The sequence below is a fragment of the Pongo pygmaeus genome, chromosome 20 (genome assembly GCF_028885625.2).
Source record: "Pongo pygmaeus isolate AG05252 chromosome 20, NHGRI_mPonPyg2-v2.0_pri, whole genome shotgun sequence".
Lineage (NCBI taxonomy): Eukaryota > Metazoa > Chordata > Mammalia > Primates > Hominidae > Pongo > Pongo pygmaeus.
Window position 1 is genome coordinate 18,259,179 of NC_072393.2, and position 25,718 is coordinate 18,284,896.

General features: G+C 54.8%; 1 protein-coding gene across 1 annotated transcript; it reads right to left on the reverse strand.

Moving 5' to 3' along the window:
- Positions 1-780: 780 nt before the first annotated feature.
- On the reverse strand, positions 781-23,775 carry JAK3 (Janus kinase 3). The gene is made up of 24 exons (XM_054465991.2): positions 23,684-23,775; positions 19,989-20,185; positions 19,532-19,655; positions 19,134-19,245; positions 18,782-18,927; positions 18,083-18,377; positions 17,407-17,529; positions 17,156-17,313; positions 16,000-16,111; positions 14,949-15,135; positions 13,730-13,857; positions 13,399-13,530; positions 12,612-12,696; positions 11,422-11,549; positions 10,581-10,713; positions 10,350-10,501; positions 10,069-10,219; positions 8,271-8,410; positions 8,001-8,190; positions 7,155-7,279; positions 6,709-6,881; positions 5,994-6,111; positions 5,599-5,709; positions 781-2,593 (listed from the first exon to the last, which is right to left on the reverse strand). The coding sequence occupies exons 2-24, from the start codon at positions 20,170-20,172 to the stop codon at positions 2,426-2,428; spliced, it is 3,375 nt and encodes a 1,124-aa protein (XP_054321966.2). The 5' UTR covers positions 20,173-20,185; positions 23,684-23,775; the 3' UTR covers positions 781-2,425.
- Between the last annotated feature and the right edge of the window lie 1,943 nt (positions 23,776-25,718).

Consider the following 25,718-nt stretch of genomic DNA (forward strand, 5'->3'; position numbering starts at 1 on the left):
CTCTCTCCCTCTCTCTCACTCTCTCTCTCTGAGTCTCTCTTGGCCTTCATCTCTGTTTCCCTCTGTCTGTCTCTCCCGGCATTTTTCTTTTTTTTGAAACGGAGTCGCTCTGTCGCCCAGGCTGGAGTGCAATGGCATGATCTCAGCTCACTGCAACCTCCACATCCCAGTTTCAAGCAATTCTTCTGCCTCAGCCTCCTGAGTAGCTGGGATTACAGGCATGTGCCAGCACACCAGGCTAATTTTTGTATTTTTAGTAGAGATGGTTTCGCCATGTTGGCCAGGCTGATCTCATACTCCTGACCTCAAGTGATCCTCCTGCCTTGGCCTCCTAAAGTGCTGGGATTACAGACGTGAGCCACTGAGCCTGGCCACTCTCCACATCTTTCTAGCAGTTATGAGGTGCACATGACAGGGGCCGGTCGGGGGAGAGGTGGTCTGGCCCCAGTGATGTTGGTCCCCTCCCCACAGCCTCGCTCCCGCAACCTGGCCTTGTCCTCTGACCACCGGGAGAGCATCCTGTTCCTTCCCCACCCACAGAGAGCCTGTAATCAGCTCCCCCAGGCTGCAGCCAAGGCCAGCAGCTGGGGCTGGGAGTGAGGGGGCTCTGTCTTCGAGGGCCCCAGCCAAGCCCCACCCAGTGGTCCTCCTCCACCAGCCTGCCCTGGGGCCCCCACAGTGGCTCCCTGAGAGGTCTCTGGCCCACAGCTCTAACTGCATCCCTCCCAGCTCACACACCCTCTGAGGCTCCCCATCGCCCCAAGTCCAGCACAAACCATCTTTTCTACTGAATTCCTTTATTCAGTCAACAAACACTCCCAGAGCCCCCTCTGTGTTGAGGCCTCGGCCCGGCCCCCAAGGAACCCTGAGGTCAGGGGAGACAGCTGGACACAGACACTTCCCCAGCCCCAGGGTCAAAGTGGGGCTGGAGGGAAGGACAGGGCTACAGTAGTGGTGGGGGTATATGAGGGAAGGCTGCAAGGATGTGGTAGCTGGAGTTTTGAGAGATGGATGAGAGTCTTCCAAGGAGGCAAAAGTGGCAGAAAAGCTTTGCAGGTAGGTGAGGAGGAGCAGCAGAAGCTTAGCCTGCATAAGAATCCCTCTCGCCAGTCAGAAAGTTGACCCTGCACAGCCAAGGAGTAAGCTCTGACCATTTTGCAGGGGACAGAACTGAGACCCAGAGAGGGAAAGGAACTTGCCCACTGTCACACTGCGTGGAAAGGGCAAAACTGTAGGCTCCAATACTTGGGCTCTTAACCTCCTTACTCTGAGCCTTCTCACACTTGGCATGCTGTTCCCTCTGCCAGGAATGCCTTTCCTTCCCTTGATTGCGTGAAAAGTTCCTGCCAGGTTTGGTGTCATCCCTTTGTGCCCCTTGTAGGGTGAGGACAGAAAGGGTCCCATTGGACAGGTGGGAAAACTGAAGCCCTAGGACACTCAGGTACCATTAGGGTGGACTGGGACCCCAGCCTCTCCTGCCCCCTTACAGGATCCCAAAGAGATACACGGGCTCCCCTAAAAGGCAGAGTCCCAGAAACAGCAACTGCTCTTGTCCTTGGCTTCCTCCAGAGAAACAGAGATTGGGGAGCAGAAGTCAGATCATACATTCAAAGCTACATGAATGTCCCCATTGGAAATAAGACAGGAAACTCAAAACTAGGTGCCCGTAGTCCCAGCTGTTTGGGAGGATGAAGCAGGAGGATCACTGTAGCCCAGGAGTTCAAGACCAGCCTGGGCAACATAGCAAGATCCTGTCTCTTAAAAATAATAATAATAAATTAAAAAAAATAAAAGCCCAGGTGCGGTGGCTCTTGCCTATTATTCCAACACTTTGGGAGGCTGAGGTGGGAGGATCACTTGAGGTCAGGAGTTCGAGATCAGCCTGGCCATCATGGTGAAACCTCATCTCTACTAAAAATAAAAAAAAATAGCCGGTGTGGTGGTGCACACCTGTAATCCCAGCTACTCGGGAGGCTGAGGCAGGAGAATCGCTTGAACCTGGGAAGCAGAGGTTGCACTGAGCCAAGATCGCACCACTGCACTCCACCCTGGGTAACAGAGGGAGGCTCTGTCTCAAAAATAAAAATAAAAGTAAAAGTAAAAAAATAAAAAGAGAGAGAGAGAAAAGGAAACTCAGGGGGCCAGGGCTTGAGGGGATGGGAAGATGCGAGAGTTCCTTGCTTCTTTGGGCCAGGACTCAGAGAGCCCCACTGACACATCTGCCCATCTGTCTTGAACCTTAACAAATTGCAAAGGCCACAGGCTATTCTACAAGCCACGGGAGCCCCCCAAATGCAATGTCATGGGGGTGTTCCTGAAGTAGAGGACCTTCATAAGGCCTCTGAGGCCCAGAGAGGGACAGCTCCCTGCCTAAGGTCACACAGCCAGTCAACAGAGACCTAATCCAGAGGTCTGCGGGCAGGAGCTATAAAAAGGACAGGGAGTGGGGTTTGCCCTCTGGGTGAGCAGTGAAGGCATGAGTCTCACACCCCCGGCTTCCGCTCCACAGCATGTCCAGCTGGGGGCCCAGGGTGCTGAATGATGGCCGGTCCTGTGGGCTAGGGGCCCAGCACAGCTTCATGAGCTCGTGAACCTGAGGGGCAGAGGACAGATAATGGGGTCGTGCCTGAGCAGTCCAAAGGACACAACTCCCATTCAGTGTATTCGTTTTTGTTTTTTTGAGATGGAGTCTAGCTCTGTTGTCCAGGCTGAGGTGCAATGGCATGATCTCAGCTCACTGCAACCTCCACCTCCCGGGTTCAAGCAATTATCCTGCCTCAGCCTCCTGAGTAGCTGGGATTATAGGCACGTGCCACGACGCCTGGCTAATTTTGTATTTTTAGTAGAGATGGGGTTTCACCATGTTGGCCAGGTTGGTCTCAAATTCCTGACCTCAGGTGATCCACCTGTCTCGGCCTCCCAAAGTGCTGGGATTATAGGCATGAGCCACCGCACCGGCCCCATTCAGTTTTAAAACACAAATTAAATTCCATCCCATCTCTGCTCCAAAACCTCCCATGGCTCCCTATGGATCTTATTTATTTATTTATTTGAGATAAAGTTTTGCTCTTGTTGCCCAGGCTGGAATGCAGTGGTGCGATCTCGGCTCACTGCAACCTCTGCCTCCTGGGTTCAAGGGATTCTCCTGCCTCAGCCTCCCAAGTAGCTGGGATTACATGCACACACCACCACACCTGGCTAAGTTTGTATTTTTAGTAGAGACGGGGTTTCACCATGTTGGTCAGGCTGGTCTTGAACTCCTGACCTCATGTAATCCACCCACCTCGGCCTCCCAAAGTGCTGGGATTACAGGTGTGAGCCACCGCACCCAGCCCCTATGGATTTTAGAACACACTTCTCCTTTGAGACCACCCTGACCAACATGGAGAAACCCTATCTTAACTAAAAATATTTTTAAAAAATTATCTGGGCATGGTGGCATGCGCCTGTAATCCCAGCTACTCAGGAGTCTAAGGCAGGAGAATTGCTTGAACCTGGGAGGCGGAAGTTGCGGTGAGCCGAGATTGCTCCATTGCACTCCAGCCTGGGCAACAAGAGTGAAACCCCGTCTCAAAAAAAAAAAGACCACCTCTCCCTGATGCCCTCCTTTGCTCATCTCCATCCCTCCCGCCCTCATTTGTTCCAGGCAGTCACACCTGCCTCCATCGCACTGGTGCTTAAAGGCATCCAGCTCATTACCTCCCCAAGGTCTTTGTCCCTTCCGTGTCCTCCACGGAAATTTCTTCTCCTAGCTTTACTCATGGGTAGGCTCCTCCTCCTTCCAGCATCGGCCCCTTAAGAGGCCATCTTTGACCACCCCACCCCACCATTTCCCTCGTTCATCTCCTTCAAGGCACTTATCACTACCAGAATTTTGTTTGTTTTGTTTTGTTTTGTTTTGAGACAGGGTGTCACTCTGTTGTCCAGGCTGAGTGCAGTGGCACAATAATGGTTCACTGCAGCCTTGACCTCCTGGGCTCAAGCAATCCTCCTGCCTCAGCTTCCCTAGTAGCTGAAACCACAGGTGCATGTCACCACACCGGCTATTGCCTGTATTGTTTGTAGAGACAAGGTCTCACTATGTTGCCCAGGCTGGTCTTGAACTCCTGGGCTCCAGTGATCCTTCTGCCTCAGCCTCCCAAAGTGTTGGGATTACAGGCATGAGCCATTGTGCCCAGCCTAGAATGTTCTTATCAGATTTTGCTAGTTACTGGGAGGACAGGATCTTCAGCACCCAACAAGCCCTGGCACACAGTTGGCACTCAATAAATGTTTTCGGCCTGAGCAAATTAATTTATCAATGACCAACTGCATGTCAGACACTTCCACAAAGGTTATGATTATATGATTATAAACCATGAGAAGGTGGGATGTGGTGGCTCACGTCTGTAATCCCAGCACTTTGGGAGGCCGAGGCAGGAGGATCACTTGACCCCATGAGCTCAAGACCAGCCTAGGCAACACAGAGAGACTCCATCTCTTTAAAAAATTTTTTTAAATTAGCCAGGCACAGTGGCTTATGCCTGTAAATCTCAGCACTTTGGGAGGCCAAGGCAGGAGGATCGCTTGAGCCCAGGAGTTCAAGACCAGCCTGGGCAACATAGCGAGACCTTGTCTCTTAAAAAAATTATTTTTATTTTGTTTGTTTGTTTTTTTATTTATTTATTTATTTTGAGATGGAGTCTCGCTCTGTCGCCCAGGCTGGAGTGCGGTGGCATGATCTCGGCTCACTGAAACCTTCCCCTCCCAGGTTCAAGCAATTCTCCTACCTCAGCCTCCCAAGTAGCTGAGATTACAGGCACCCACACACGGGTAATTTTTGTATTTTTAGTATAGACAGGGTGTCACCATGTTGGCCAGGCTAGTCTCAAACTCCTGACCTCCGGTGATCTGACCGCCTCAGCCTTCACAAGTGCTGGGATTACAGGTGTGAGCCACCACACCTGGCCAAAATTATTTTTAAATTAGCCAGGCATGGTGGTGTACACCTATAGTCCCAGCACTTTGGGAGGCTGAGGCAGGAGAATCGCTTGAGCCCACGAGTTCAAGACCAGCCTGGGCAACATAGTGAGGCTCCCATCTCTAAAAAATTATTTTTAAATTAGCCAAGTGTGGTGGTGTACACCTGTAGCCCCTGCTACTAGAGACGCTGAACTAGGGGGATCACTTGAGCTCAGGAGTTGGAGGCTGCAGTGAGCTATAATTGCGCCCTAGCCCGGGCAACAGAGTGAGCCCCCATCTATAAAAAAAAAAAAAAAAAAAGAAAAAAAAAACCATGAACGTCACCACCATTTATAGAGCATCGACTATGTGCTCGGCTTTGAGCTGAGCCCTCATAGGCACAGGTGTTCAGGAGTCTGATCTTCCCTCACCCTATAAGGCATTACTATTCTCATTTTGGAAAAGGGTAAACTGAGGCTCTGAAAGTGCTCTGACTTGCCACACAGTGAGAGAGTAGCCAAGTGGGGGCCAGGATCCTCATCAGCCTCACACTCCAGCCTTTCTTCTCAGTACAGAGACTCAGGCGCCAGCTGGCTTGCCCGAGACCCCGGCCCAATCTACAGACTGGGAAACTGAGGCTAGCCCTGTGGCGCTCACCTCTGCAGGGCAGGCAGGAGGCGCCGGCAGCCTCTGGCCCTCCTCCAGCAGTTCCAGGAGGCGGCAGAGGGCGGGGACATCCCGCTCACATCCCATCATCCGCAGGAACTCCTGGAGCCAAGGAGGAGCGCATGTGGTAGGGTAGGGGCCTCCGTGGGTGGAGGGGGAGGGGCCACCCGTGGTGGGGGGAGGGGCTATCTGTGATGAAGCGGGGAGGGGCTGCCTGCACCGTGAAGGGGTCAGAAAGGTGAGGAAGGGTCCTCCCCACTGGGGCCTATGATGCTGGGACCAGGTGACCCCATGCTAAAGAGCGACGCAGGCGCAGACAGGTTGGAGATTGGCCACGAGGGGCGTGGAGGGAGAAGGAGGCTGGGGGCCCAGGGAAGCCGACTCACGGCCGAGGGACTGCAGCTTTTGTCGCAGTAGGTGAAGAGCTCGTACAGGACGACCCCAAAGCTCCAGACGTCTGACTGGCGAGAGAAGATATTGTCCGAGAGGGATTCGGGGGCATACCTGGAGAGGGCACAAGGTCTTGAGATGCGAGGGTGGAGAAAGGACAGGAAGAGGGGGGCGGCCTTGGAATGGGGAACTGGTCAGGGTAGGTGGGGACTGTGAGCAGGTCAGTTCCGTCTCCAGGGTCTCGGTTTCCCTGGCTGTGGGATAGGTGGATTCTCCAGCCCTGGGAGGTGCCTGGGAAGAGCTAAGGCTGTGGGGAGGAGGCGGGGGCAGCACGGAGGGGCGGAGATGGGGCGGGGCCAGAGCCGTGGGAGGGGGAGGGGCCAGAACTGGGGGAAGGGCGGAACTAAGAGGGGGCCAGCCCTGAGGGGCGGAGCCAGGGTGCTGGAGGGGTGGGGATCTGAAGCTTGGGCGGGGCGAGAGCGGAGAGAAGGGGGCTAAGGCTGGGGGCCGCTGACAGCAGGGCAGCGGGAGACGGAGGAGCCAGTGCTGTTGAGGGGGCGGGGCTCTGGGGAGTGGGAGGGGCCAAAGCTGCAGCGGAGGAAGGGCGGGGCTAAGGCTGGGGAGCAAAGCAGCTGGAGGGGGCGGGGCATGGCTGGGGGCGGAGCCAGAGCCGTCGGGAGTAGGGGCGGAGCCTAGGTGCGGGTTCCCCACCAGAAAATGGGGCTCTGGCCCGGCTCGCGGACGACGTAGTAGTCTTTGTCAAGCGGCAGCAGCTTAGCTAGGCCGAAGTCAGCGATCTTGACGTGTGCCTCGCTCTCCACGAGGATGTTTCGGGCGGCCAGGTCGCGGTGCACGCAGCGGCGGGAGCCTAGGTACTCCATGCCCTGCGGGCGGGCGGTGTGAGCGTGCAGAGAGGATCCCAGGGTAATCCGGCAGGTACCCCAAGCGTGACCTGGCACCCCAACCCAGACCCCAACTCTAACCCTACCCCCGAGCCATCCTCCACTGAAGTTCTGATCCTGAGCCCTAAGCCAACCCCACCATCCCCGAGACCTGGACCCCAAACCACTCCTCAGCCTGCACCGCGACCTCCAAGCAGACCCCTGCCCAGGCCGAGCCAGCTGAATCCCCACAAGTCCCGGGGCGCCCCCTCGCACCTTGCAGATCTGTGAGGAATAGAGAAGGAGGCGGCTGGCATCGAGGCGCGCACGGTGCCGCTGCAGGAAGTCGCGCAAGCAGCCGCTGGGCAGGTACTCCATGACCAGCCGCAGGCTCTGGCGGCCTGGAGAAGGCAAGAGCTGTCACAGCAGGACCCAGCCCTGCTCCTCCCCCCATTCTTCCCCCCTTTCACAGTGGGACCTTGTGTCCCTCTCGACCTCAGTTTTGCTGACTGTAATATGGGAACCACAACAATGACACATTGCTAATACCTCTTGAGTACTTTCTACAACATACATTGATGTGTTTATATATCACGGCCAGGTGCAGTGGCTCACGCCTGTAATCCCAGCACTTTGGAAGCCTCACTTGAGGTCAGGAGTTCAAGACCAGCCTGGCCAACATGGTAAAAACTCATCTCCACTAAAAACACAAAAATTAGCCGGATGTGGTGGCATGCTCCTGTAATCCCAGCTACTCTGGAGGCTGAGGCAGAAGAATCACTTGAACTTGGAAGGCAGAGGTTGCAGTGAGCTGAGATTGAGCCACTGCACTCCAGCCTGGGTGACAGAGTGAGACTCTGTCTCAAAAAAACAAACAAACAACAACAACAACAAAGTAAATATCACAATGGCCCATTTTTCAGCTGGAGAAACTGAGGCTCAGAAAAGTTAAGGTTTCACAACTGGTAAGGGGTAGAGTCAGGATTCAAACCTGTAACCCATGTGAATCTGGATCAATAATCACGTTCCCAGCCTACCTAAAGTGGCCTGGCAGGAGGGTAAGAATGTGCACTTTGAAAAGCACCCATACGTCTTGGTTCACTCATCTGGGAGCTGGCTCACCCGGGCCGTAGCTGACACCACGATACTTGACAATGAAATCACTGTGCAGTGCTTTGAGGATCTGAATCTCCCGCTGAAAGTCCCTCTGCTGGTCTGGCCCGCTGTGCTGCAGCTGTTTCACGGCCACCAGGGCACCTGTATTGTCACCTAGCGGGTCATAGCGGCACAGCTCCACGCTGCCAAAGTTGCCCTGGGGGATAGCGGGACTGATGTCCAGGCACCCGGATGCTGCCTTGCCCTCTCCAACCCACCCTGGCCCTGCCCACTTACCTTGCCCAGCTGTGAGATGTACTTGAGGTGTCTCTCCTCAAAGATCGTGGGGTCTTGGCAGGCATAGAGCTGGGCACCATTCCACAGCCCATCACGAGGTGCCAGGGCTCCAGGTGTGGGGTCTGAGAGGAGCTCATAGTCTGGGGTGGGGGCATGGGCAGTGGTAAGCAGTGCCTCTCATCCTGGGCCCCACTCCTGAGTTGACTTGCTGTGCAACCTCCATCTGCATATTGACCCTCTCTATGCATTATGGCAGGGTCATTGCAAGCCAAAGGGTACCTTGTGGAGACTGGAAAAAGGTGTCTCCCACTCTGTCCCAGGCAAAGGAAGCCTCCTTGTGCAGTGCACACCCTGTGCAACTCCACATGGCTACAAAGATGGAGGACATAATGAGAACTCATTTCCCCAGTTCCACTGCTATGAAATGTGGCCACATGACTGAACTCAGGCTGATGGACAAGATATGCTGGGTGCCCCTCCAGTCCTGGCCCATGGAAACCTAGTATGGGGCCCTCCACGCTCTCTCTATCTGCAGAGGATCCAACGGGGACCCAATGCCTGAGGTGAGTGCAGCCACTAAGTGAGAGGTTCCTGTGGGCCTGGACACCCTCATCGAATGCAGACTAAATATCACACTGGGCATGGTTGTGTGTGCCTGTAATCCCAGCTATTTGGGAGACTAAGGCAGGAGGATTGCTTGAGCCAGTAATTCAAGACCAGCCTGGGGAACATAGCAAAACTCCATCACAGAAAAAAAAAAAAAAAAAAAAATCCAGCCAGGCGTGGTGGCTTATGCCTGTAATCCCAGCACTGGGAGGCTGAGGTGGACAGATCTCTTGGAGACTGGGAGTTCGAGACTAGCCCGGCCAACATGGCAAAACCCTGTCTTTACTAAAAAATACAAAAATTTAGCCATGTTTGGTGGCACACCCTTGTAATCCTAGCTACTTAGGAGTCTGAGGCACGAGAATTGCTTGAACCAGGGAGGCGGAGGTTGCAGTGAGCCACGATCATGCCACTGCACTCCAGCCTAGGTGACAGAGGGAGATAGTGTCTCAAAAATATAAAATAAAAATGCATACAGGCATGCATCACCATGCCTGGCTAATTTTTTGTTTGTTTGTTTGTTTGTAGAGACGGAGTTTTGCCATGTTGCCCAGGCTGGTCTTGAACTCCTGGGCTCAAGCGATCCACCTACCTATAGCTGGAACTATAGGCATGAGCCACTGTACCCAGCCAAACATTTTTTTAAAAGAATGAAATAGGCCAGGCACGGTGGCTCATGCCTGTAACCCCAGCACTTTAGGAGGTAGAGGCAGGTGGATCACCTGAGGTCAGGAGTTCGAGACCAGCCTGGCCAATATGGTGAAACCCCACATCTTCCAAAAATACAAAAATTAGCTGGGCGTGGTGGCACGCACCTGTAATCCCAGCTACTCAGGAGGCTGAGGCAGGAGAATCGCTTCAACTAGAGGTTCAAGGAGGCAGAGGTTGCAGTGAGCTGAGATTGTGCCACTGCACTCCAGCCTAGGCAACAGAGCAAGACTCTGTCTCAAAAATAAATAAATAAATAAACAAACAAATAAATAAATAAACAAATAAAATATCATCATGTTGAACCTTGAACTGAGGGGACTGTTCGTTACAGTAGCCGTTGAAGCTCACACTGACTGTCACAGTCACCAACCCCTCCAACCTTGCCAGACACACAGGGCGTGGACCGCTGCAAACCACGATCCTTCCACTGGGCTCAATATGACATCACAGCCCTTCCCACCCAACCCGGCCCAGCGGGCACCTGAAGAGATGAGGCTATTTAGGTCACGAATGACGGCTCGGAAGGAGGGCCTCTGGACTGGCTCATAGGCCATGCACTGTTGAATCAGCAGGGCCAGCTCTGTCCACTTGGGGGCCGGCAGCTGCTGCTGGTCCTCATAAAATTGGAGTTTCTGAGGGTGAGAGGAGGAGTTGGTAATCCCCAACCCAACAGACCCACCCCAATCTCCCCAGACTGGATGTCAGTCTGCCCTTCTGTCAAAGTGGGGGCTCGGAGACCGATGCCAGGTGAGGGGCTCTGACCTTAGCAGGATCCAGGGCGCTGATGGGCATGGTGACGCCACTAAACACTTCCCAGACCGTGGCGCCGAAGCCCCACTTGTCAGCTTCCAAGCTAAGTGTCTGGGCCTCCCGGAGACACTCGGGGGCCACCCAGGGGATCCTGTCAGTGAGCACTGAGGGAATGGAAGTGGGATCAGGGATCCACTTCCTTGCCCTGCTCAGCCCCTCCCTCCTCCACCTCCAGGAACTTACTCTCCAGGCTTAACACAGCGGGGCTGACCCCAGGGTCACTCAGCTTGATGAAGGGCGGGCTCCCATCAGCCCCCTCCCGAGCCAGGAGCACCTTCCGGGCAGAGACATTGCCATGGGGGAGGCCTTTGTCCTCCTAAGGGGGCCAGGCACAGGGAAATGCCCAGGAGGGTTTGATGAATGAAGAGTCTGTTTGGCAAACTCCTATACATCCTTTAAACCCCACTTGGTACTGCTCAGACATGCTCCAGCATCGTTCCTGACTCCTGACATCCTGTCTTACCCCTCTAGTTCACCCCCTACACTGACCTGGCTATGTCCCTCCCCTTCTCAAACACCATCCCATCCTGTGACTCCCCAGTGCCTTTGACACAAAGTGAAAGCTCCTCAGCCTGGCATTCAAGGCCCTTGCTCAAGCTTCCAATGAACTTCCCTTCCACACTTGCACCCTGGTCTCCTGCCAACAGAACTGCCTGATAGGCCCCAGGGGATGCAACACACTATCTAGCCTGCAGGGCTTTGCCTAGGCTGTTCCCTCAGCCTGACATTCCTTCCTTCCTTTCTTCTCTTGATGAACTTCTACTCAACCTTCAAGGCCCTATCTCCAATGTTCCTTCTTCTAGGAAGCCTTTCTTCCTGCCCAGCCTCGTCATTCACTACACGCCCTGACATCCAAGAATGACTTGTTCTCTTCTAGTGTTCTCACAGCCTCAACCTAAAATGCCCTCCCCTCAAACCCTTATCAAACTCCTATGCATACTACACGGCCCACTCCCAATTCCTCTTCTACCCAGAGAAAGCCTTCCCTGGGAATGGAGGGTGGAGCAGGCAGAGGAGCACTCACCAGATAGTTGAGGGCGTAGGCCAGCTGTTTGACCACCTGCAGCTTCCAGCTGGCTGGCACCAGGTGGCCACGTTTTCGAAGATACATGTCTATCGCCCCCAGGTGTACAAATTCCTGCACCATGGTGCCTGGTTGGCAGCAGGGAGAGGCGGGGTTGGGAGACTGAACTGCACTTGTGTTGAGCAGGTTCTGCCAACACCCTGGCTCTCAGGGTCTCTTAAACTCTCATCTCTGTCTGTTCCCTCCCCTGCTGCCTCTGTTCATACCGTACTCACCTCTCCTCCCACCTCCATCTCTGAATGATTTGCCTGGAATGCCTGGAAGGTGCTGAGCCCTCTCTGTATCTGTATCTCACTTTTTTTTTCTTTTCTTTTTTCTTTTTTTTTTGAGACAGAGTCTTACTCTGTTGCCCAGGCTGGAGTGCAGTGGTGCGATCTCAGCTTACTGCAACCTCTGCCTCAGCCTCCTAAGTAGCCGGAACTACAGGCGCATGCCACCACACCCGGCTGATTTTGTATTTTTAGTAGAGACGGGGTCTTGCCATGTTGGCCAGACTGATCTTGAACTCCTGATCTCAGGTGATCCACTCGCCTCGGCTTTTCAATTACAGGCATGAGCCACCATGCCCAGCCTCTGTATCTCACTTCTAACCCTTTGCATGTTCTGTGTCCTCTGCCTAGAACACCCCTTTTCCTTTCCTAATCCACACTTGTCCTTATCTTTCCAGGTTAGAATGCATCTCTGTCTACCCACAAGCATCGCCCAACCCCCAGGCTGGCCCAGCAGCCTCTCTGACCATCCACAGTGCCCCGTGCTGCCCTCCTCACACCTCATCACACCCTGCCTGTCACATTCTAGGCTCTGTCCCCAGCTCCTGGCCCATCCTGGACTCCCAACCAATGAAACCAAGGCTCAGAAAGGTTACGTGACCCGTACAAAGCTGCAGAGATTAGAAAGCCAGGTTTGTCTGACTTCAGATCATTCTGGGGCTGGATATGGGTGGGAACCTGGAGCCGCTTTCCAAGGAGTGATGATGGAGAGACATAAATAAAGGGTAATGAACACGGCTCCCATCCAGGATGGCCCAGTGTGTTGCTGGTGCTGTCATATAGCGGCTCAGAACAGAGGTGGGAAGAACAGCCTGGACTTGGGTGAGGCAAGGGTGGGGTGGGTGGGTGGGGGGCTCTCACTGTCTCCAGCCATGCACACGCCGTGGAGCAGCACGAGATGCCGGTACGACACTTGGCTCATCAAGCTCGCTGCTTCCAGGAATGACTGGGGAAGGTGGGAAGGGAGAGAAGATGCGTGGGTTTCTTCCACTCCAATAATCCCAAATTTTGTGCTCACAAACCTGCCTTAGGGGAACACTTGGCCACAGGTCACCTTTGGCCCTGGAGTCTGCCATTAGTGCACACAGGACTACCATGATTTTCTGATATGGGACAGAAGTTCCCACTATCATCTATGCCTTTTTTTTTTTTGAGACAGAGTCTCCCTCTGTCACCCAGGCTGGAGTGCAGTGGCGCGATCTTGGCTCACTGCAATCTCCACTTCTCAGGTTCAAGCGATTCTCCTGCCTCAGCCTCCTGAGTAGCTGGGATTACAGGCATGCACCACCATGCCCGGCCAATTTTGTATTTTTAGTAGAGATGGGGTTTCTCCATGTTGGTCAGGCTGATCTCGAACTCCCGACCTCAGATGATCTGCCCGCCTCAGCCTCCCAAAGTGCTGGGATTACAGGCGTGAGCCACCGCGCCCAGCCTAAAATTTTTTTGTAAAGACAAGGTCTCGCTATGTTGCCTAGGCTGTTCTTGAACTCTTGGCTTCAAACCCCTCCTGCCTCAGCCTCCCAAAGTGCTCGGATTACAGACATGAGCCACCACACCCAGGTCCCTGTGTGTTTTTAAATTTCTCTGCATCCACGACCCCCTCTCCAGCCAGCCCTGACTCTAAAAGTGTGGTCCCCATCGCTCTCACCTCCATGCAGTTCTTGTGCTTAGCATCCATCACCTTCAGCAGCACCTCTGTCTTTCGGGCCTCCCCATCCACCACCTCATGGCGACAGCCCCGGTAAATCTTGGTGAAGGACCCATGGCCCAGGTTCTCATGCTGAATGGTGAGGGGACAGCAGAAGAGGCCAGTGAGGGGGTTCCTGCAGGATCCCAGCCCAAGCGAGACATAGCTGCTGGCCCCATTTTACAGATGCGAAAACCGAGGCAAGGTAAAATTATAGCATATGCCTGAGGCCACACATCTGAGTCTCTGGACCCCAGACTGAGGTATCGCCTCATTTCCCAGGGCCTCTTACCCACTCCAGGCTGTCAGCAGGGATCTTGTGAAATGTCATCTGACTCAGCTGGTATTGGGATTGGGGCTGAACCAAGGATGATGTGGGTGGGCTGTGACCTCTCTGGACCACGATCAGGTTGGACTTTTCTATGGGGAGAGGATGAGGGAGAAAAACCAGAAATCAGAGGTGAAAAGTCCCCAAGCGTTAGCTAACTCATGCCTTAGTTTGAGGTACCCTCTAGAAGCCGACCCTGAGATGAAGACTCCAGGGCACATGGTTTTTTGTTGTTGTTTTTGTTTTGTTTTTGCTGCTGTTGTTGAGACGGAGTCTCACTCTGTCACCCAGGCTGGGTGGGCAGTGGCGCGATTCAGCTCACTGCAACCTCCACCTCCCAGGTTCAAGTGATTCTCCTGCCTCAGCCTCCCGAATAGCTGGGACTACAGGTGTGTTGCCACCATGCCCGGCTAATTTTTTTTTTTTTTTTTTTTTTTTTTGAGACGGAGTCTCACTCTGTCACCCAGGCTGGAGTGCAGTGGTGCAATCTCGGCTCACTGCAACCTCTGCCTCCCGGGTTCAAGTGATTCTCCTGCCTCAGCCTCCCGATTAGCTGGTACTACAGGAGTGTGCCAGCATACACGGCTAATTTTTGTATTTTTAGTAGAGATGGAGTTTCACCATGTTGGCCATGCTGGTCTCGAACTCCTGACCTCAAGTGATCCATCTGCCTCAGCCTCCCAAAGTGCTGGTATTACAGACGTGAGCCACTGTGCCTGGCTGGCACATGGTTTATTTGAAAGGAGATCCAGAAAGCCCCCACAGGGATTTGGGATGAGCGACAAGGAAGGAAGGAGCCCTGCAGGGGGCTTTAATGAGCAAGTGGCACTGTGGACAACCAGAGATTGGTTCTACTAGGGATTCTGGGAGACTCAGAAGAACTCACATCTCAGAATTGTCCCATCAGAGGGGTTTGTCCAGAAATGAAATTCACCCAGAGGAAGAGCTGAGAGCTGGAGAGAGACTAGGTGCAGATGACATGGCTCACATCTAGCTGTGCCTAGATCAAGCCAGACCTAAAGGTTATATATCTCTAACTTCCTGAGCCAACAAATCACCTTTTCTTCCCTAACCCACCTTGACCTGCAGTTTCTGCCACTTGCCACCCACACAGAAGCTGTCACAGACATAGAAAGCCAGGGTCCCAGATCAGCCACTCATTTCAGGGGAGGAAGGGGCTCACCTTTGGGTCTGGGGATACAGCAGGAGGTGAGGGTCACTGCCACCCCATCTACGTGCAGCCCCCCATCCCAGCATGTTGCCAGGAGCTCTCGAAGACTGCTGTGGGGTCGGCTGAGGCCAACCAGAAGGAAGGTTCCTGTGGGGCTGCGCCGGATGAGGCAGCCCTTATAATCAGGACCAAGGGGGGTCTGCAAAGAAGAGTGGCTCCTGAGTAGGAGTGAGCGACACTCTCCCTCTCAGTCCTTCTTCCTTTTTTTTTTCTCTTTTTTTTTTTTTTTTTTTTTTTGGAGACAGTCTGGCTCTGTCACCCAGGCTGGAGTGCAATGGCGTGATCTTCGCTCACTGCAACCTCCGCCTCCCGGGTTCAAGCGATTCTCCTGCCTCAGCCTCCCGAGTAGCTGGGACTACAGGTGCCCACCACCACACCCAGCTAAGTTTTATATTTTTAGTAGAGACAGAGTTTCACCATTTTGGCCAGGATGGTTTCGATCTCTTGATCTTGTGATCTGCCCACCTCGGCCTCCCAAAGTGCTGGGATTACAGGCGTGAGCCACCACGCCCGGCCTTTCTTTTTTTTTTAAGACAGAGTCTCGCTCTGTTGCCCCAGGCTGGAGTGCAATGGCACGATCTCTGTTCACTGCAAACTCCATCTCCCAGGTTCAAGTGATTCTCCTGCCTCAGCCTCCCGAGTAGCTGGGATTACAGGCTTGCGCCACCACGCCCAACTAATTTTTGTATTTTGAGTAGAGACGGGGTTTCACTATGTTGGCCAGGCTGGTCTCGAATTCCTGACCTCAAGTGATCTGCCCGCCTTGGCCTCCCGAAGGCTGGGATTACAGGCGTGAGCCACCGTGCCCAGCCTCAGTCCTTCCTCCTAAAGCACCATGAACTCATTCCAGTCTCTAGACCTTTGAATATGCTGTTCTGTTCACTGGGGGTGTCTTTTCCCTCCTATTTTTCAGGAACCAAATGCTGACTGATCTTTTAAATCGCAACTCAAACGTCACCTCCTCCAGGAAGCCCTCCACTACCCACCCTAGCAGTAGACCGACCTGGACACAGACAGTGAGGAGGAAGCTGTCAAAGTCCTGGGGGCTGCGGCGGAGAACATAGGAGCCAGGATGTGAGCCCCCAGTCTTAAGCTTGTTGATGGCAAAGTCCAGACTGTGGGGGAAGGTGAGAGGGAATGGGGAGGAGTCAGAGATAGAAGACAGAGAGACCTGGGCTCAAATTCAGGTACCTCTGTAGCCCTGGGATCTTTGCCAGGTGACACCCTCCCCCCATTTATAAAATCAGCCATGGGCTGGGCGCAGTGGCTCACGCCTGTAATCTCAGCACTTTGGGAGGCCAAGGCAGGTGGATCACGAGGTCAGGAGATCAACACCATCCTGGCTAACACCGTGAAACCCCGTCTCTACTGAAAATACAAAAACTTAGCCGGGCGTGGTGGCGAGCACCTGTAGTCCCAGCTACTCGGGAGGCTGAGGCAGGAGAATGGCGTGAACCTGGGAAGCGGAGATTGCAGTGAGCCGAGATCGCGCCACTGCACTCCAGCCTGGGCGACAGAGCCAGACTCCGTCTCGACAAAAAAAAAAAAAAAAAAAAATCATCCGTAAGTCTTGGCCTCTTCTGGGAGATTGTTTGTTTGTTTGTTTTAATAGAGACAGGGTCTTGCTTGGTTGTCCAGGCTGGAGTGCAATCTCAGCTCACTGCAGCCTCCAACTCCTGGGCTCAAGTGATCTTCCTGCCTCAGCCTCCAGAGTCGCTGGGACTACAGGTCAACCACCACACCCAGCTATTTTTTTTCTTCTTTTTTTGTAGAGAGGGGGGTCTCTCTTGTTGCCTATACTGGTCTCCAACTCCTGAGTTCAAACAATCCTCCCGCCTTGGCCCCTCAAAGCGCTGGGATTGCAGGTGCGCACCACTATGCCTGGCCCTTCCTGGGAGATTAAACAAGAGGCTGTAGGTGAAGGTGGGCGACTTGTCCATCTCCAGGAAATGGCCCTGGGGTCAGAGAGAGAGAGAGTAGTGGTCGCCCTGTGCAGCAGAAGGAATACTTCAGCTTCACTGAGCGCTGACTGTGCAGCAGGTGTGGTTTGAAAACTTGACCCCTGTCCAGGGCTCCTGGAAGGTGAGGACACTGAGGCATAGAGAAGGGGAGGGGCCCTGAGTGGCCACAGAGGCCGGGAATGGGGGACAGGTCCTTACGTGATGGGGCCGTGGCACTGCTCGGCCACTTCCTCCAGCAGCCTCGGCGGTGCCACCTCCTTGCAGAAGAAGTGCTGGGAGTCCGTGGTCAGCCGGAAGTAGCCGTCCACGAGCGCCACGAACGACAGAGCCTCGGGCAGCCCTGGGAACTCGGCCTCCTGCGAGGGACAAGCGTCAGAGCCCAGTGAAACCCGAGGGTGCCGGTCCCGCCCTCGGGGTAAGGCTGGAGGGGAGAGGAATCCTGCACCCACCAAAATCTGGTTGTCTGTCCTGGTAAGAGTGACCAGGCGGTGCTCCCCGGCCGGGCCAACGCGCGGGGCCTGCTTGATGCTAATGTCTACGATTTCTGGAAAGTCGCAGAAGGGCTGGAGGACCTGGGAAGGAGGGGGAGTACCGAAGTGGGGGCCCTGCTGGACCCCGCCAAACCACGCCCATGAACCCCCTCCAAGCCACACCATCCACTCCCTACCCCTTTCCCACTCAACCCTTCCAAGCCGCGCCCCCTCCTATCAACTCCAACCCTCTCAACACCTCCCCTACCCATCCCCAAACATCTCCCACCGCCTCTGCCAATCCCCGCCTCCCTCTCTCTGCCGGACCCCGCCCCCTTGATCCCTGCCCCGCTTCGCAGCCTCCCAGCTCTCGGAGCCTCACTCTGTCTCTTAGTCTTGCCTCGTTCCAGCGCCCACCCACCCACTCCTCAACCCCTCCCATTTTCATTCCCGGTTCGCTCAGCCCAACCCTTCACTCAGCTTGCCCCTCCCACTCCCGTAGTCTCCTCCCTCCCTAAGCCCCGCCCCTCATTAAGCCTCGCCCACTTCCCCATCTCTTTCGCTTTGGCTCCGCCCCACATTCCCTACCACTCTCCGGCGCCTCCCCGAGCCCCGCCCCCACGTTGGCCCCGCCCAGCTGGGGGTCCGCCCTCACCTCCTGTTCTCCCTGGGTCCAGGAGATGCCGCTGTCCCCAGCCACGCGGAGCAGCCCTAGCCCGTCCTGGCCACCAAGGGCCCCAGGGAGGCCCACGTGGAAGGTCTCGGCGGCCCCGGCTGGATCCAGCCGCTCCAGGTCCATGATGTACTTGGCCATGAGCGAGTGCCGGTCTGCCTGGCAGGCGGCCACGCGGCGCAGGGCCCTGCGCACCGTCCTCCGAATACGCCTCCGCGTCACGAAGCTCAGGCCCTGGATCAGGTCGCGCAGGCTTGGGGGTAGGCAGGCCTTGTAGCTGCAGGGGTTGGAGGGGAGGGAGCCAGCCCTCAGCGTCGGGATGGGTCCCCGCGGGGACACACACAAGCCCAGGGGCTGGGGTGCGGCCCCAGTTGGGGCACGAGGCACACACACACTCTCATTCAGGGTCAGGTATGAGGACCGGACCTCAGAATAGGGGAGGGCCATTGGCGCCCACAGGTCGGACAGGGACCCCACAGGCCTTATAGCTGGGGGAGGTCAGGTGTCTGTCCAGCTGGAGCCTGGGGGTGGAGAGGGCTGGGTTCGTGGGAGGCCCTGGGTCATAGGAACACCCTGAAAGCTTGCAGGAGAACTCCATGGTGGGAGTCCGGCAAAGCCCCGATGGAGCCCACCTTGCTCACTCCCAAGCAGAGGCCGTCCCCACAGCCTGGTGGCTCTCACCTGATAGTCTTCAGCAGCTCTCCCAGCCGCTGGGACTGCTCTCGCGCCATCCGGGCCAGGTCCAGCACGGCCAGGCTGAGACACTCACCCTGCTCTTTGAGACTGAGGCCCACGGGGAGGCGCCCACTCACCAGGTCACTGCGGTGCTGGGGGGCCGCCACAGGGAGCATCAGCTGAGGCCACCCAACTTCAAGCCCTGATGTTAACCTGCAGACTCCCCCAATCCTGGGCTGACCCCCATCCCTGCACTGCCACAGGGAGGGTCAGACAGGCCCCACCTGATTGCAAGCCAGCCCTGATGTTGCCCCTTGGGCCCCCAACCCCCTGGGTCAAACCCCAGGCAGAACCCCACCTGGGCAAAGAGGTGCTCCAGGACTGGCAGGTCAAGGATAGCGCTGGCCAAATCCTTGCGTAGCCCAAAGCGGTGGCACTTCTCCAGCCCAAACCAATTGGGGAAGTAAAAGCTGTGAGGAGAGGAGAGAACCCTGGGATGAAAGTGCAACCCAGCCTCAGTAGGAGTGACAGTATGGTGGGGGCGAGGGACAGATTCTGCAGAGACCTCACAGAGCCCAGCTTGTACCTTTAAGTTGCTGTGTGACCTTGGGCAAGTGACCCACCCTCTCTGGTCTGTTTCCCCATCTGAGAAATGGGTAGTGATCATATCTCCCTGGGGCAGGGGTGTGGGCACCTCAAAATGCAAGGAGATGATAAAATTGTACAATCTCTGGGGGCTGGGGGGGCACTTCCTACCGAATCCTGTAGAGCAGGACTTGGGTGCTGGCATCCTCCACTGAAAAGATGTGGCTCGGGGGGAACCAGCAGGACAGGTCCTCCGTGGCCAGAGCAAAGAGGGAGTGGTACACAGGCAGGATGCCTACAGGGGATGGTCCCATCAGCTACCTCCTGAGTCACCCCATCTGTGCCCTTCAGGAGTGCCAGCATCATACCCAACCTTCCAGATCCTTCCATACCTCAAAGGATGACCAGCTGTTCCCTTCATGTGCCGTCACACCTCTCAGTCTGCACAGGCCATTCCCTCTGCCTCAGAAGCCCACCCTGCACACCCTTCTCCATTACCAAACTCCTACTCATCCCCCAAAGCCCCAGCTCCAATGCTGACTTCTGCAAGCAACTATTCCAGCTTCTAATCTTGGCCCCACACAGCCCTATCCTTCCCTCTGGCCCGATCCACTAGGGATGCACTCACCGCTGGCCTTGGCAGCCTGCACGCACAGGTCCTCAGCCAAGTGGTCCCCAAAGGAGAAAGATAGGCGCTGGGGGGGCCCGGGGCCCCGAGCGGGCAGCAGCACATGCAGGGCACCAGCCTCCGTGGACAAGAGGCTGCATGAACGCTGAGGGATCAGGGGCGTCTCTTCACTTGGAGGTGCCATGAGTGCAACTTGCCTGGGGCACAGAGAGAAAAAGCCCCTCAGTCCTGGTCAGAGGGGATTGGACTTCTGAGCAGGGCGGGCATGGAAAGGAGGGCTGGAGGCTGGGCGTGGTGGCTCATGCCTGTAATCACAGCATTTTGGGAGGCCGAGGCGGGGGGATCACTTGAGGTCAGGAGTTTGAGACTAGCCTGGCCAACATGACGAAACCCTGCCTCTAAAATTGCAAAACTTAGCCGGGTGTGGTGGTGCATCCCTGTAATCCCAGCAACTCGGAAGGCTGAGGAAGGACAATCACTTGAACTTGGGAGGCAGAGGTTGCAGTGAGCCAAGATTGCACCACTGCACTCCAGCCTGGACAACAGGGTGAGACTCTGTCTCAAAAAAAAAAAAGAAAGAAAGAAAGAAAGGAAAAAGGAAAGCCTCCCTGGGATGGGCCCAGCAGGAAACTGGCCCCCTGCTTCCAGCCCCCAACACCTCCTACCCGCTCGCTCACTTGCCCTGAGAAACCTCAGCACTCAGGGCCCTCAGCTGGGTGGAGCAAGGGGTGAGAAAAATTGGGGAGAAAAAGCAGGTCACTCAAATTGACCTGAATGAAGAAGATCTGAAGAAAATGTTGGGAAAAACAAACACAAACAAACAAAAACCTAAGTTCCAGCAGGGCGCAGTGGCTCATGCCTGTAATCCCATCACTTCCGGAGGCCAAGGAGGAAGGATAGCTTGAGACCAGGAGTTTGTTTTATGTTTTTTGCTTTTTTGAGACAGTCTCGCGCTGTCACCCAGGCTGGAGTGCAGTGGCGCGATCTCAGCTCACTGCAACTTCCGCCTCCCAAGTTCAAGAGATTCTCGTGCCTCACCTACCCCAGTAGCTGGGATTACAGGTGGGCACCACCATGCCCAGCTAATTTTTTTGTATTTTTAGTAGAGATGGGGTTTCACTGTGTTGTCCAGGCTGGTCTCAAACTCCTGGCCTCAAGTGATCTGCCTGCCTTAGCCTCCCAAAATGCTGGATTACATGTGTGAGCCACCGCGCCTGGCCGAGACCAGGAGTTTGAAACCAGACTGGGCAATATAGTGAGACTGCCTCTCAAGAAGAAAAAAAAAGCCTTGTAATCCCAGCACTTTGACAGGCTGAGGCGGGTGGATCACTTGAGGCTAGGATTTTGAGACCTCATCTCTAAAAAATTAGCAGGGCATGGTGGCACACCCGCATAGTCCCAGCTACTTGGGAGGCTGAGGTGGGAGGATGCCTTCAGCTCTGCAGGTTGAGGCTGCATTAAGCTATGATTACACCACTGCACTCCAGCCTGGATGACAGAGCAAGACCTTATCTCTAGAAAAAAAACACAATACAAAAACTATGATCCAAAATAATGCCCCGGGGCTGGGGTGGGGCAGCATTAATGAGGGTTTTTTGTTTTTGTTTTTTTTTTGAGACAGAGTCTAGCTCTGTCGCCCAGGCTGGAGTGCAGTGGTACAATCTCAGCTTACTCTGCATCCTGGGTTCAGTGATTCTCCTGCCTCAGCCTCCCAAGTAGCTGGGATTACAGGGGCACGCCACCATGGGCGGCTAATTTTTGTGTTTTTGGTAGAGACGGAGTTTCACCATGTTGGCGAGGCTGGTCTGGAACTCCTGACCTCGAGTGATCCTCCCGCCTCGGACTCCCAAAGTGCTGGGATTACCGGCGTGAGAAACTGCTCCCGGCCTAATGAGGTTTAAGACAATCAGAGGACTAGGAACCCCTAGGACTCAGCTTTTGCAGCTGTGAAATGGGCTGACTCCCCAGCATCCTCATTGAGGTGGTTTGCTGAGCCCAATCCAGGCCTAAAGTGTCAACTCAATTAATCTGCATTAATTTGTATATTTCTTGATGATGTGCCGGTAAGTGATCAACAAACGCCTGTTAAACCAAACAGGAAGGGCAATTAGCACAGCGGTGTGGTGGTTACTGTGGGAAGGGAAGTCTTGTGGGGGAAAGAACCTTACCAAAGGGACACTTTGATGTCACCGATGCCCAGACCAAGAATGAGCACATTCCTAGTCCCAGGAACCTTGGAGGAGCCCCATCTCTCCCACAGAGAGATGATGCCTAGTTTTGCCCTTTATAGAAATAAAATCACACAGAATGTCCTTTCTATCGTCCCCTCAACATCAGCCAATCAAGTTTTTTTTTTTTTTTTGAGACGGTGTCTCGCACTGTCACCCAGGCTGGAGTGCAGTCGCACGATCTTGGCTCACTGTAGCCTCTGCCTCCTGGGTTCAAGCGATTCTCATGCCTCAGCTTCCCGAGTGGCTGGGATTACAGGCGCGCACCACAGCGCCCAGCTAATTTTTGTATTTTTAATAGAGACGGAGTTTCACCACGTTGGCCAGGCTGGTCTGAAACTCCTGGCCTCAGGTGATTCGCCTGCCTTGGCCTCCCAAAGTGCTGGGATTACACACGTGAGCCACATTGCCCAGCCTTTTTTTTTTTTTTTTTTTTTTTTTGCGGGGGGAGGACGGATTCTCGTTCTGTCTCCCAGGCTGGAGTGCAGTGGCATGATCTCGGCTCACTGCAAACTCTACCTCCCAGGTTCAAGCGATTCTCCTGCCTCAGCCTCCCAAGTAGCTGGAATTACAGGCACCCGCCACCAAGCCTGCCTAATTTTTGTGTTTTTAGTAGAGATAGGGTTTCACCATGTTGACCAGGCTGATCTCGAACTTCTGACCTCCAGTGATCCGCTGGCCTCAGCCTCCCAAAGTGTTGGGATTAAAGGCATGAGCCACTGTGCCCAGCCCCAGTCGAGTTTAAAATAAAGCTTCGGTGGCAGTGGCGCCCCACTGCAATCCCAGCTACTCGGGGGACTGAGGCAGCAGGATAGCTTGAGGCCAGGGGTTAGAGACCTGCCTGAACAACACAGCAAGACCCCCATCTCCAAAACAACAACAAAAAAATCTTAACAAAATATTATTATTTTGTAATATTGAACAATAAAAATGAAAAGTCCGAGGTGATGTTTGGTCCCAGAAAACGCCATGGTTTTTTTGTTTTTTAAAAAATGTTTGTAGAAATGGAGGGCTGGCTATGTTGCCCAGGCTGGTCTTGAACTCCTGGCCTCAAGCTATCCTTCCGCCTCGGCATCCCCTGTTTATAATCCCCGACGTTCTGCATCCTGGCATGGTCGGGCACCCTGTGTCTGGACCGGGAAGGCTTGGAGGGTCGGGGCCGGGAACTCCGCCCCCCAATCCCTCCTCCCCACCCCGCAACCCCGCAGCTCCCGTCGCGCATGCGCAGTGACTCCTCCAGGTCCGCAAGGCAGGCAACTCCGGGCCTTAGTCAAAGCCGAAACCCAGAGAAGCAAGCGATCGGAGGATGCGAGTCTCGGCTCACGTCTGTCTCGCAGCTTTCCTCCGAGGCCTGGATGGCGAGCTCGCCTTTGCCCTGGCAGCACCCTGCTCCAGCCCAGCCATTCCCAGCCACCACCGTCCTCCCCCAGTGTCTGGGCAGAGCCCTGCGGCATCGCCAGCTCTTACCTAGCGGGCAGGGACCCTGGGCCTTCGAAGGGAGGGCAGAGCTGGGAGGCAGCGAGAGGAAAGTCCCACTCGGCTCCTTCCTGTGTGGGCCCCTTGGTTTCCTGAGCCACTGTCATTTACCGAAAGTCAGGGCCCTGTGGGAGACGAGGGCGGGGAGGCGGGCAAGGAGGGGCGGAAAGTTCCGGAAGCCTCTGCATCAGCCGCCCCGTTCAGACAGGCTGCTGGAGACCCCTAAGCCAAAGGAACTGATGATAGCACAGAGAAGGGTCTGGGTCACACCAGGGGCTCAGCCGACTCTAGACCCACTTGTTAAGTGGGGATCTGGCCCGGCCCTTGTTGCCTCAGTTTACCCATCTGTAGCATGTGTGAGTCGGGCACCCAGTGGAACTAATTTTGCACCCAGGGAAGGAAACCTGGCTGGATTTGCCCAGGAGGGAAGCAGGGAAGTTGCCCCAGAGGAAGGTCAAGTTCTTCTTTGAGGTATTTCTCCCTTAAGACTCAGGGAGACGCTGGGCGCAGTGGCTCACGCCTGTCATCCCAGCACTTTGGGAGGCTGAGGCGGGCGATCACTTGAGGTCAGGAGTTTGAGACCAGCCTAGCCAACATGGCGAAACTCCGTCTCTACTAAAAATACAAAAATTAGCCAGGCGTGGTGGCCTGTAATCGCAGCACTTTGGGAGGCTGAGGCGGGCAGATCACTTGAAGTCAGGAGTTTGAGACCAGCCTGGCCAACATGATGAAACCCTGTCTCTACTAAAAATAGGAAAATTAGCCAGGCCTGGTGATGCCTGTAATCCCAGCTACTCGGGAGGCTGAGGTGGGAGGATTGCTTGAATCTAGGAGGCGGAGGTTGCAGTGAGACGAGATGGCACCACTGCACTCCAGCCTGGCAACAGAGTGGCACTTCGTTTCAAAAAAAAAAGAAAAGACTCAGGGAGAGATAATGACCCACTTCTGCCTGTGGTGCCCTGGGCCCAGCCCTAAAAAACCAGGTGGATCCGGCCTGGCCTCTTGGAACTTGTGATCTGGCGCCGAGACAATGAGCAAATGAAGGAGCCAAATCATCGCAGACAACAAAGAAAGCCAGGGTGTCAGGACAGGCACAGACTGGAACTTGGACCCAAGGCAGGACAGGGAGCCGGCCAGGGAAAGGGCGCTCCAGGAGGAGAGCACAGGATGGGCAAAGACCTTGAGAGGGCAGTGATCTTAGCAGCTTGAAGAGCAGTCAGGAGGCCAGGAGCAGGGGTGAGATGAGGGGGAAGGGGACTGCAGGGCGGTCAACAGGGGCAAGATCGTGGGGGACAGGGGGATCAGGGTCTTTGGGAGAAAGGTGGGTTTTGCCCGGAGCAAAATCTGGAGCGACAGGAGTGTTGGAAGTAGGGGTTGTTATAAATGGAAGAGGCAGAAGGCCCGGGCAGCATCCAAATGCAGAGACTTGGGCCAGTGTTCTTAGGATAATAGGATCAGAGCCCCAGAAGTAGAGCTTCAGGAATAGACTGATGAAGTGGTGACCGGGTGCAGTGGCTCATATCTATAATTCCAGCACTTTGGAAGGCCCAGGTGGGAAGATTGCTTGAGCCCAGGAGTTCGAGACCAGCCTGGCCAACATGGTGAAACCCCATCTCTACTAAAAATATAAAAATTAGCTGCACGTGGTGGCATGCGCCTGTAATCCCAGCTACTTGGGAGGCTGAAGCAGGAGAATCACTGGAACCCAGGAGGCGGGCGGAGGTTGTAGTGAGCTGAGATCGTGCCACCGCACTCCAGCCTGGGCGACAGAGCGATACTCTGTCTCAAAAAAAAAAAAAAAAGGAATAGATTTAAGAAGTTGTGGCCGAGAGCAGTGGCTCACACCTGTAATCCCAGCACTTTGGGAGCCTGAGGCAGGAGGATGGCTTGAGCCCAGGTGTTCGAGACCAGCCTGGGCAACATGGTGAAACCCTGTCTCTACAAAAAATACAACAACAAAAAATAATAAGCTGGGTATGGTGGCATGTGCCTGTAGTCCCAGCTACTAGGGGAGGCTGAGGTGGGA

Bases quoted from the DNA above. Each gene is read 5' to 3' on its own strand.
- JAK3 (XM_054465991.2), bottom strand. From the start codon at position 20,172: ATGGCACCTCCAAGTGAAGAGACGCCCCTGATCCCTCAGCGTTCATGC. The intron at 18,378-18,781 runs GTGAGAGCCACC...CAACCCCTGCAG, and splicing joins GAGCTGCTGAAGACTATCAG to CTACAAGGCCTGCCTACCCC. The intron at 10,502-10,580 runs GTAAGTTCCTGG...CCATTCCCTCAG, and splicing joins CGCTGTGTTAAGCCTGGAGA to TGCTCACTGACAGGATCCCC.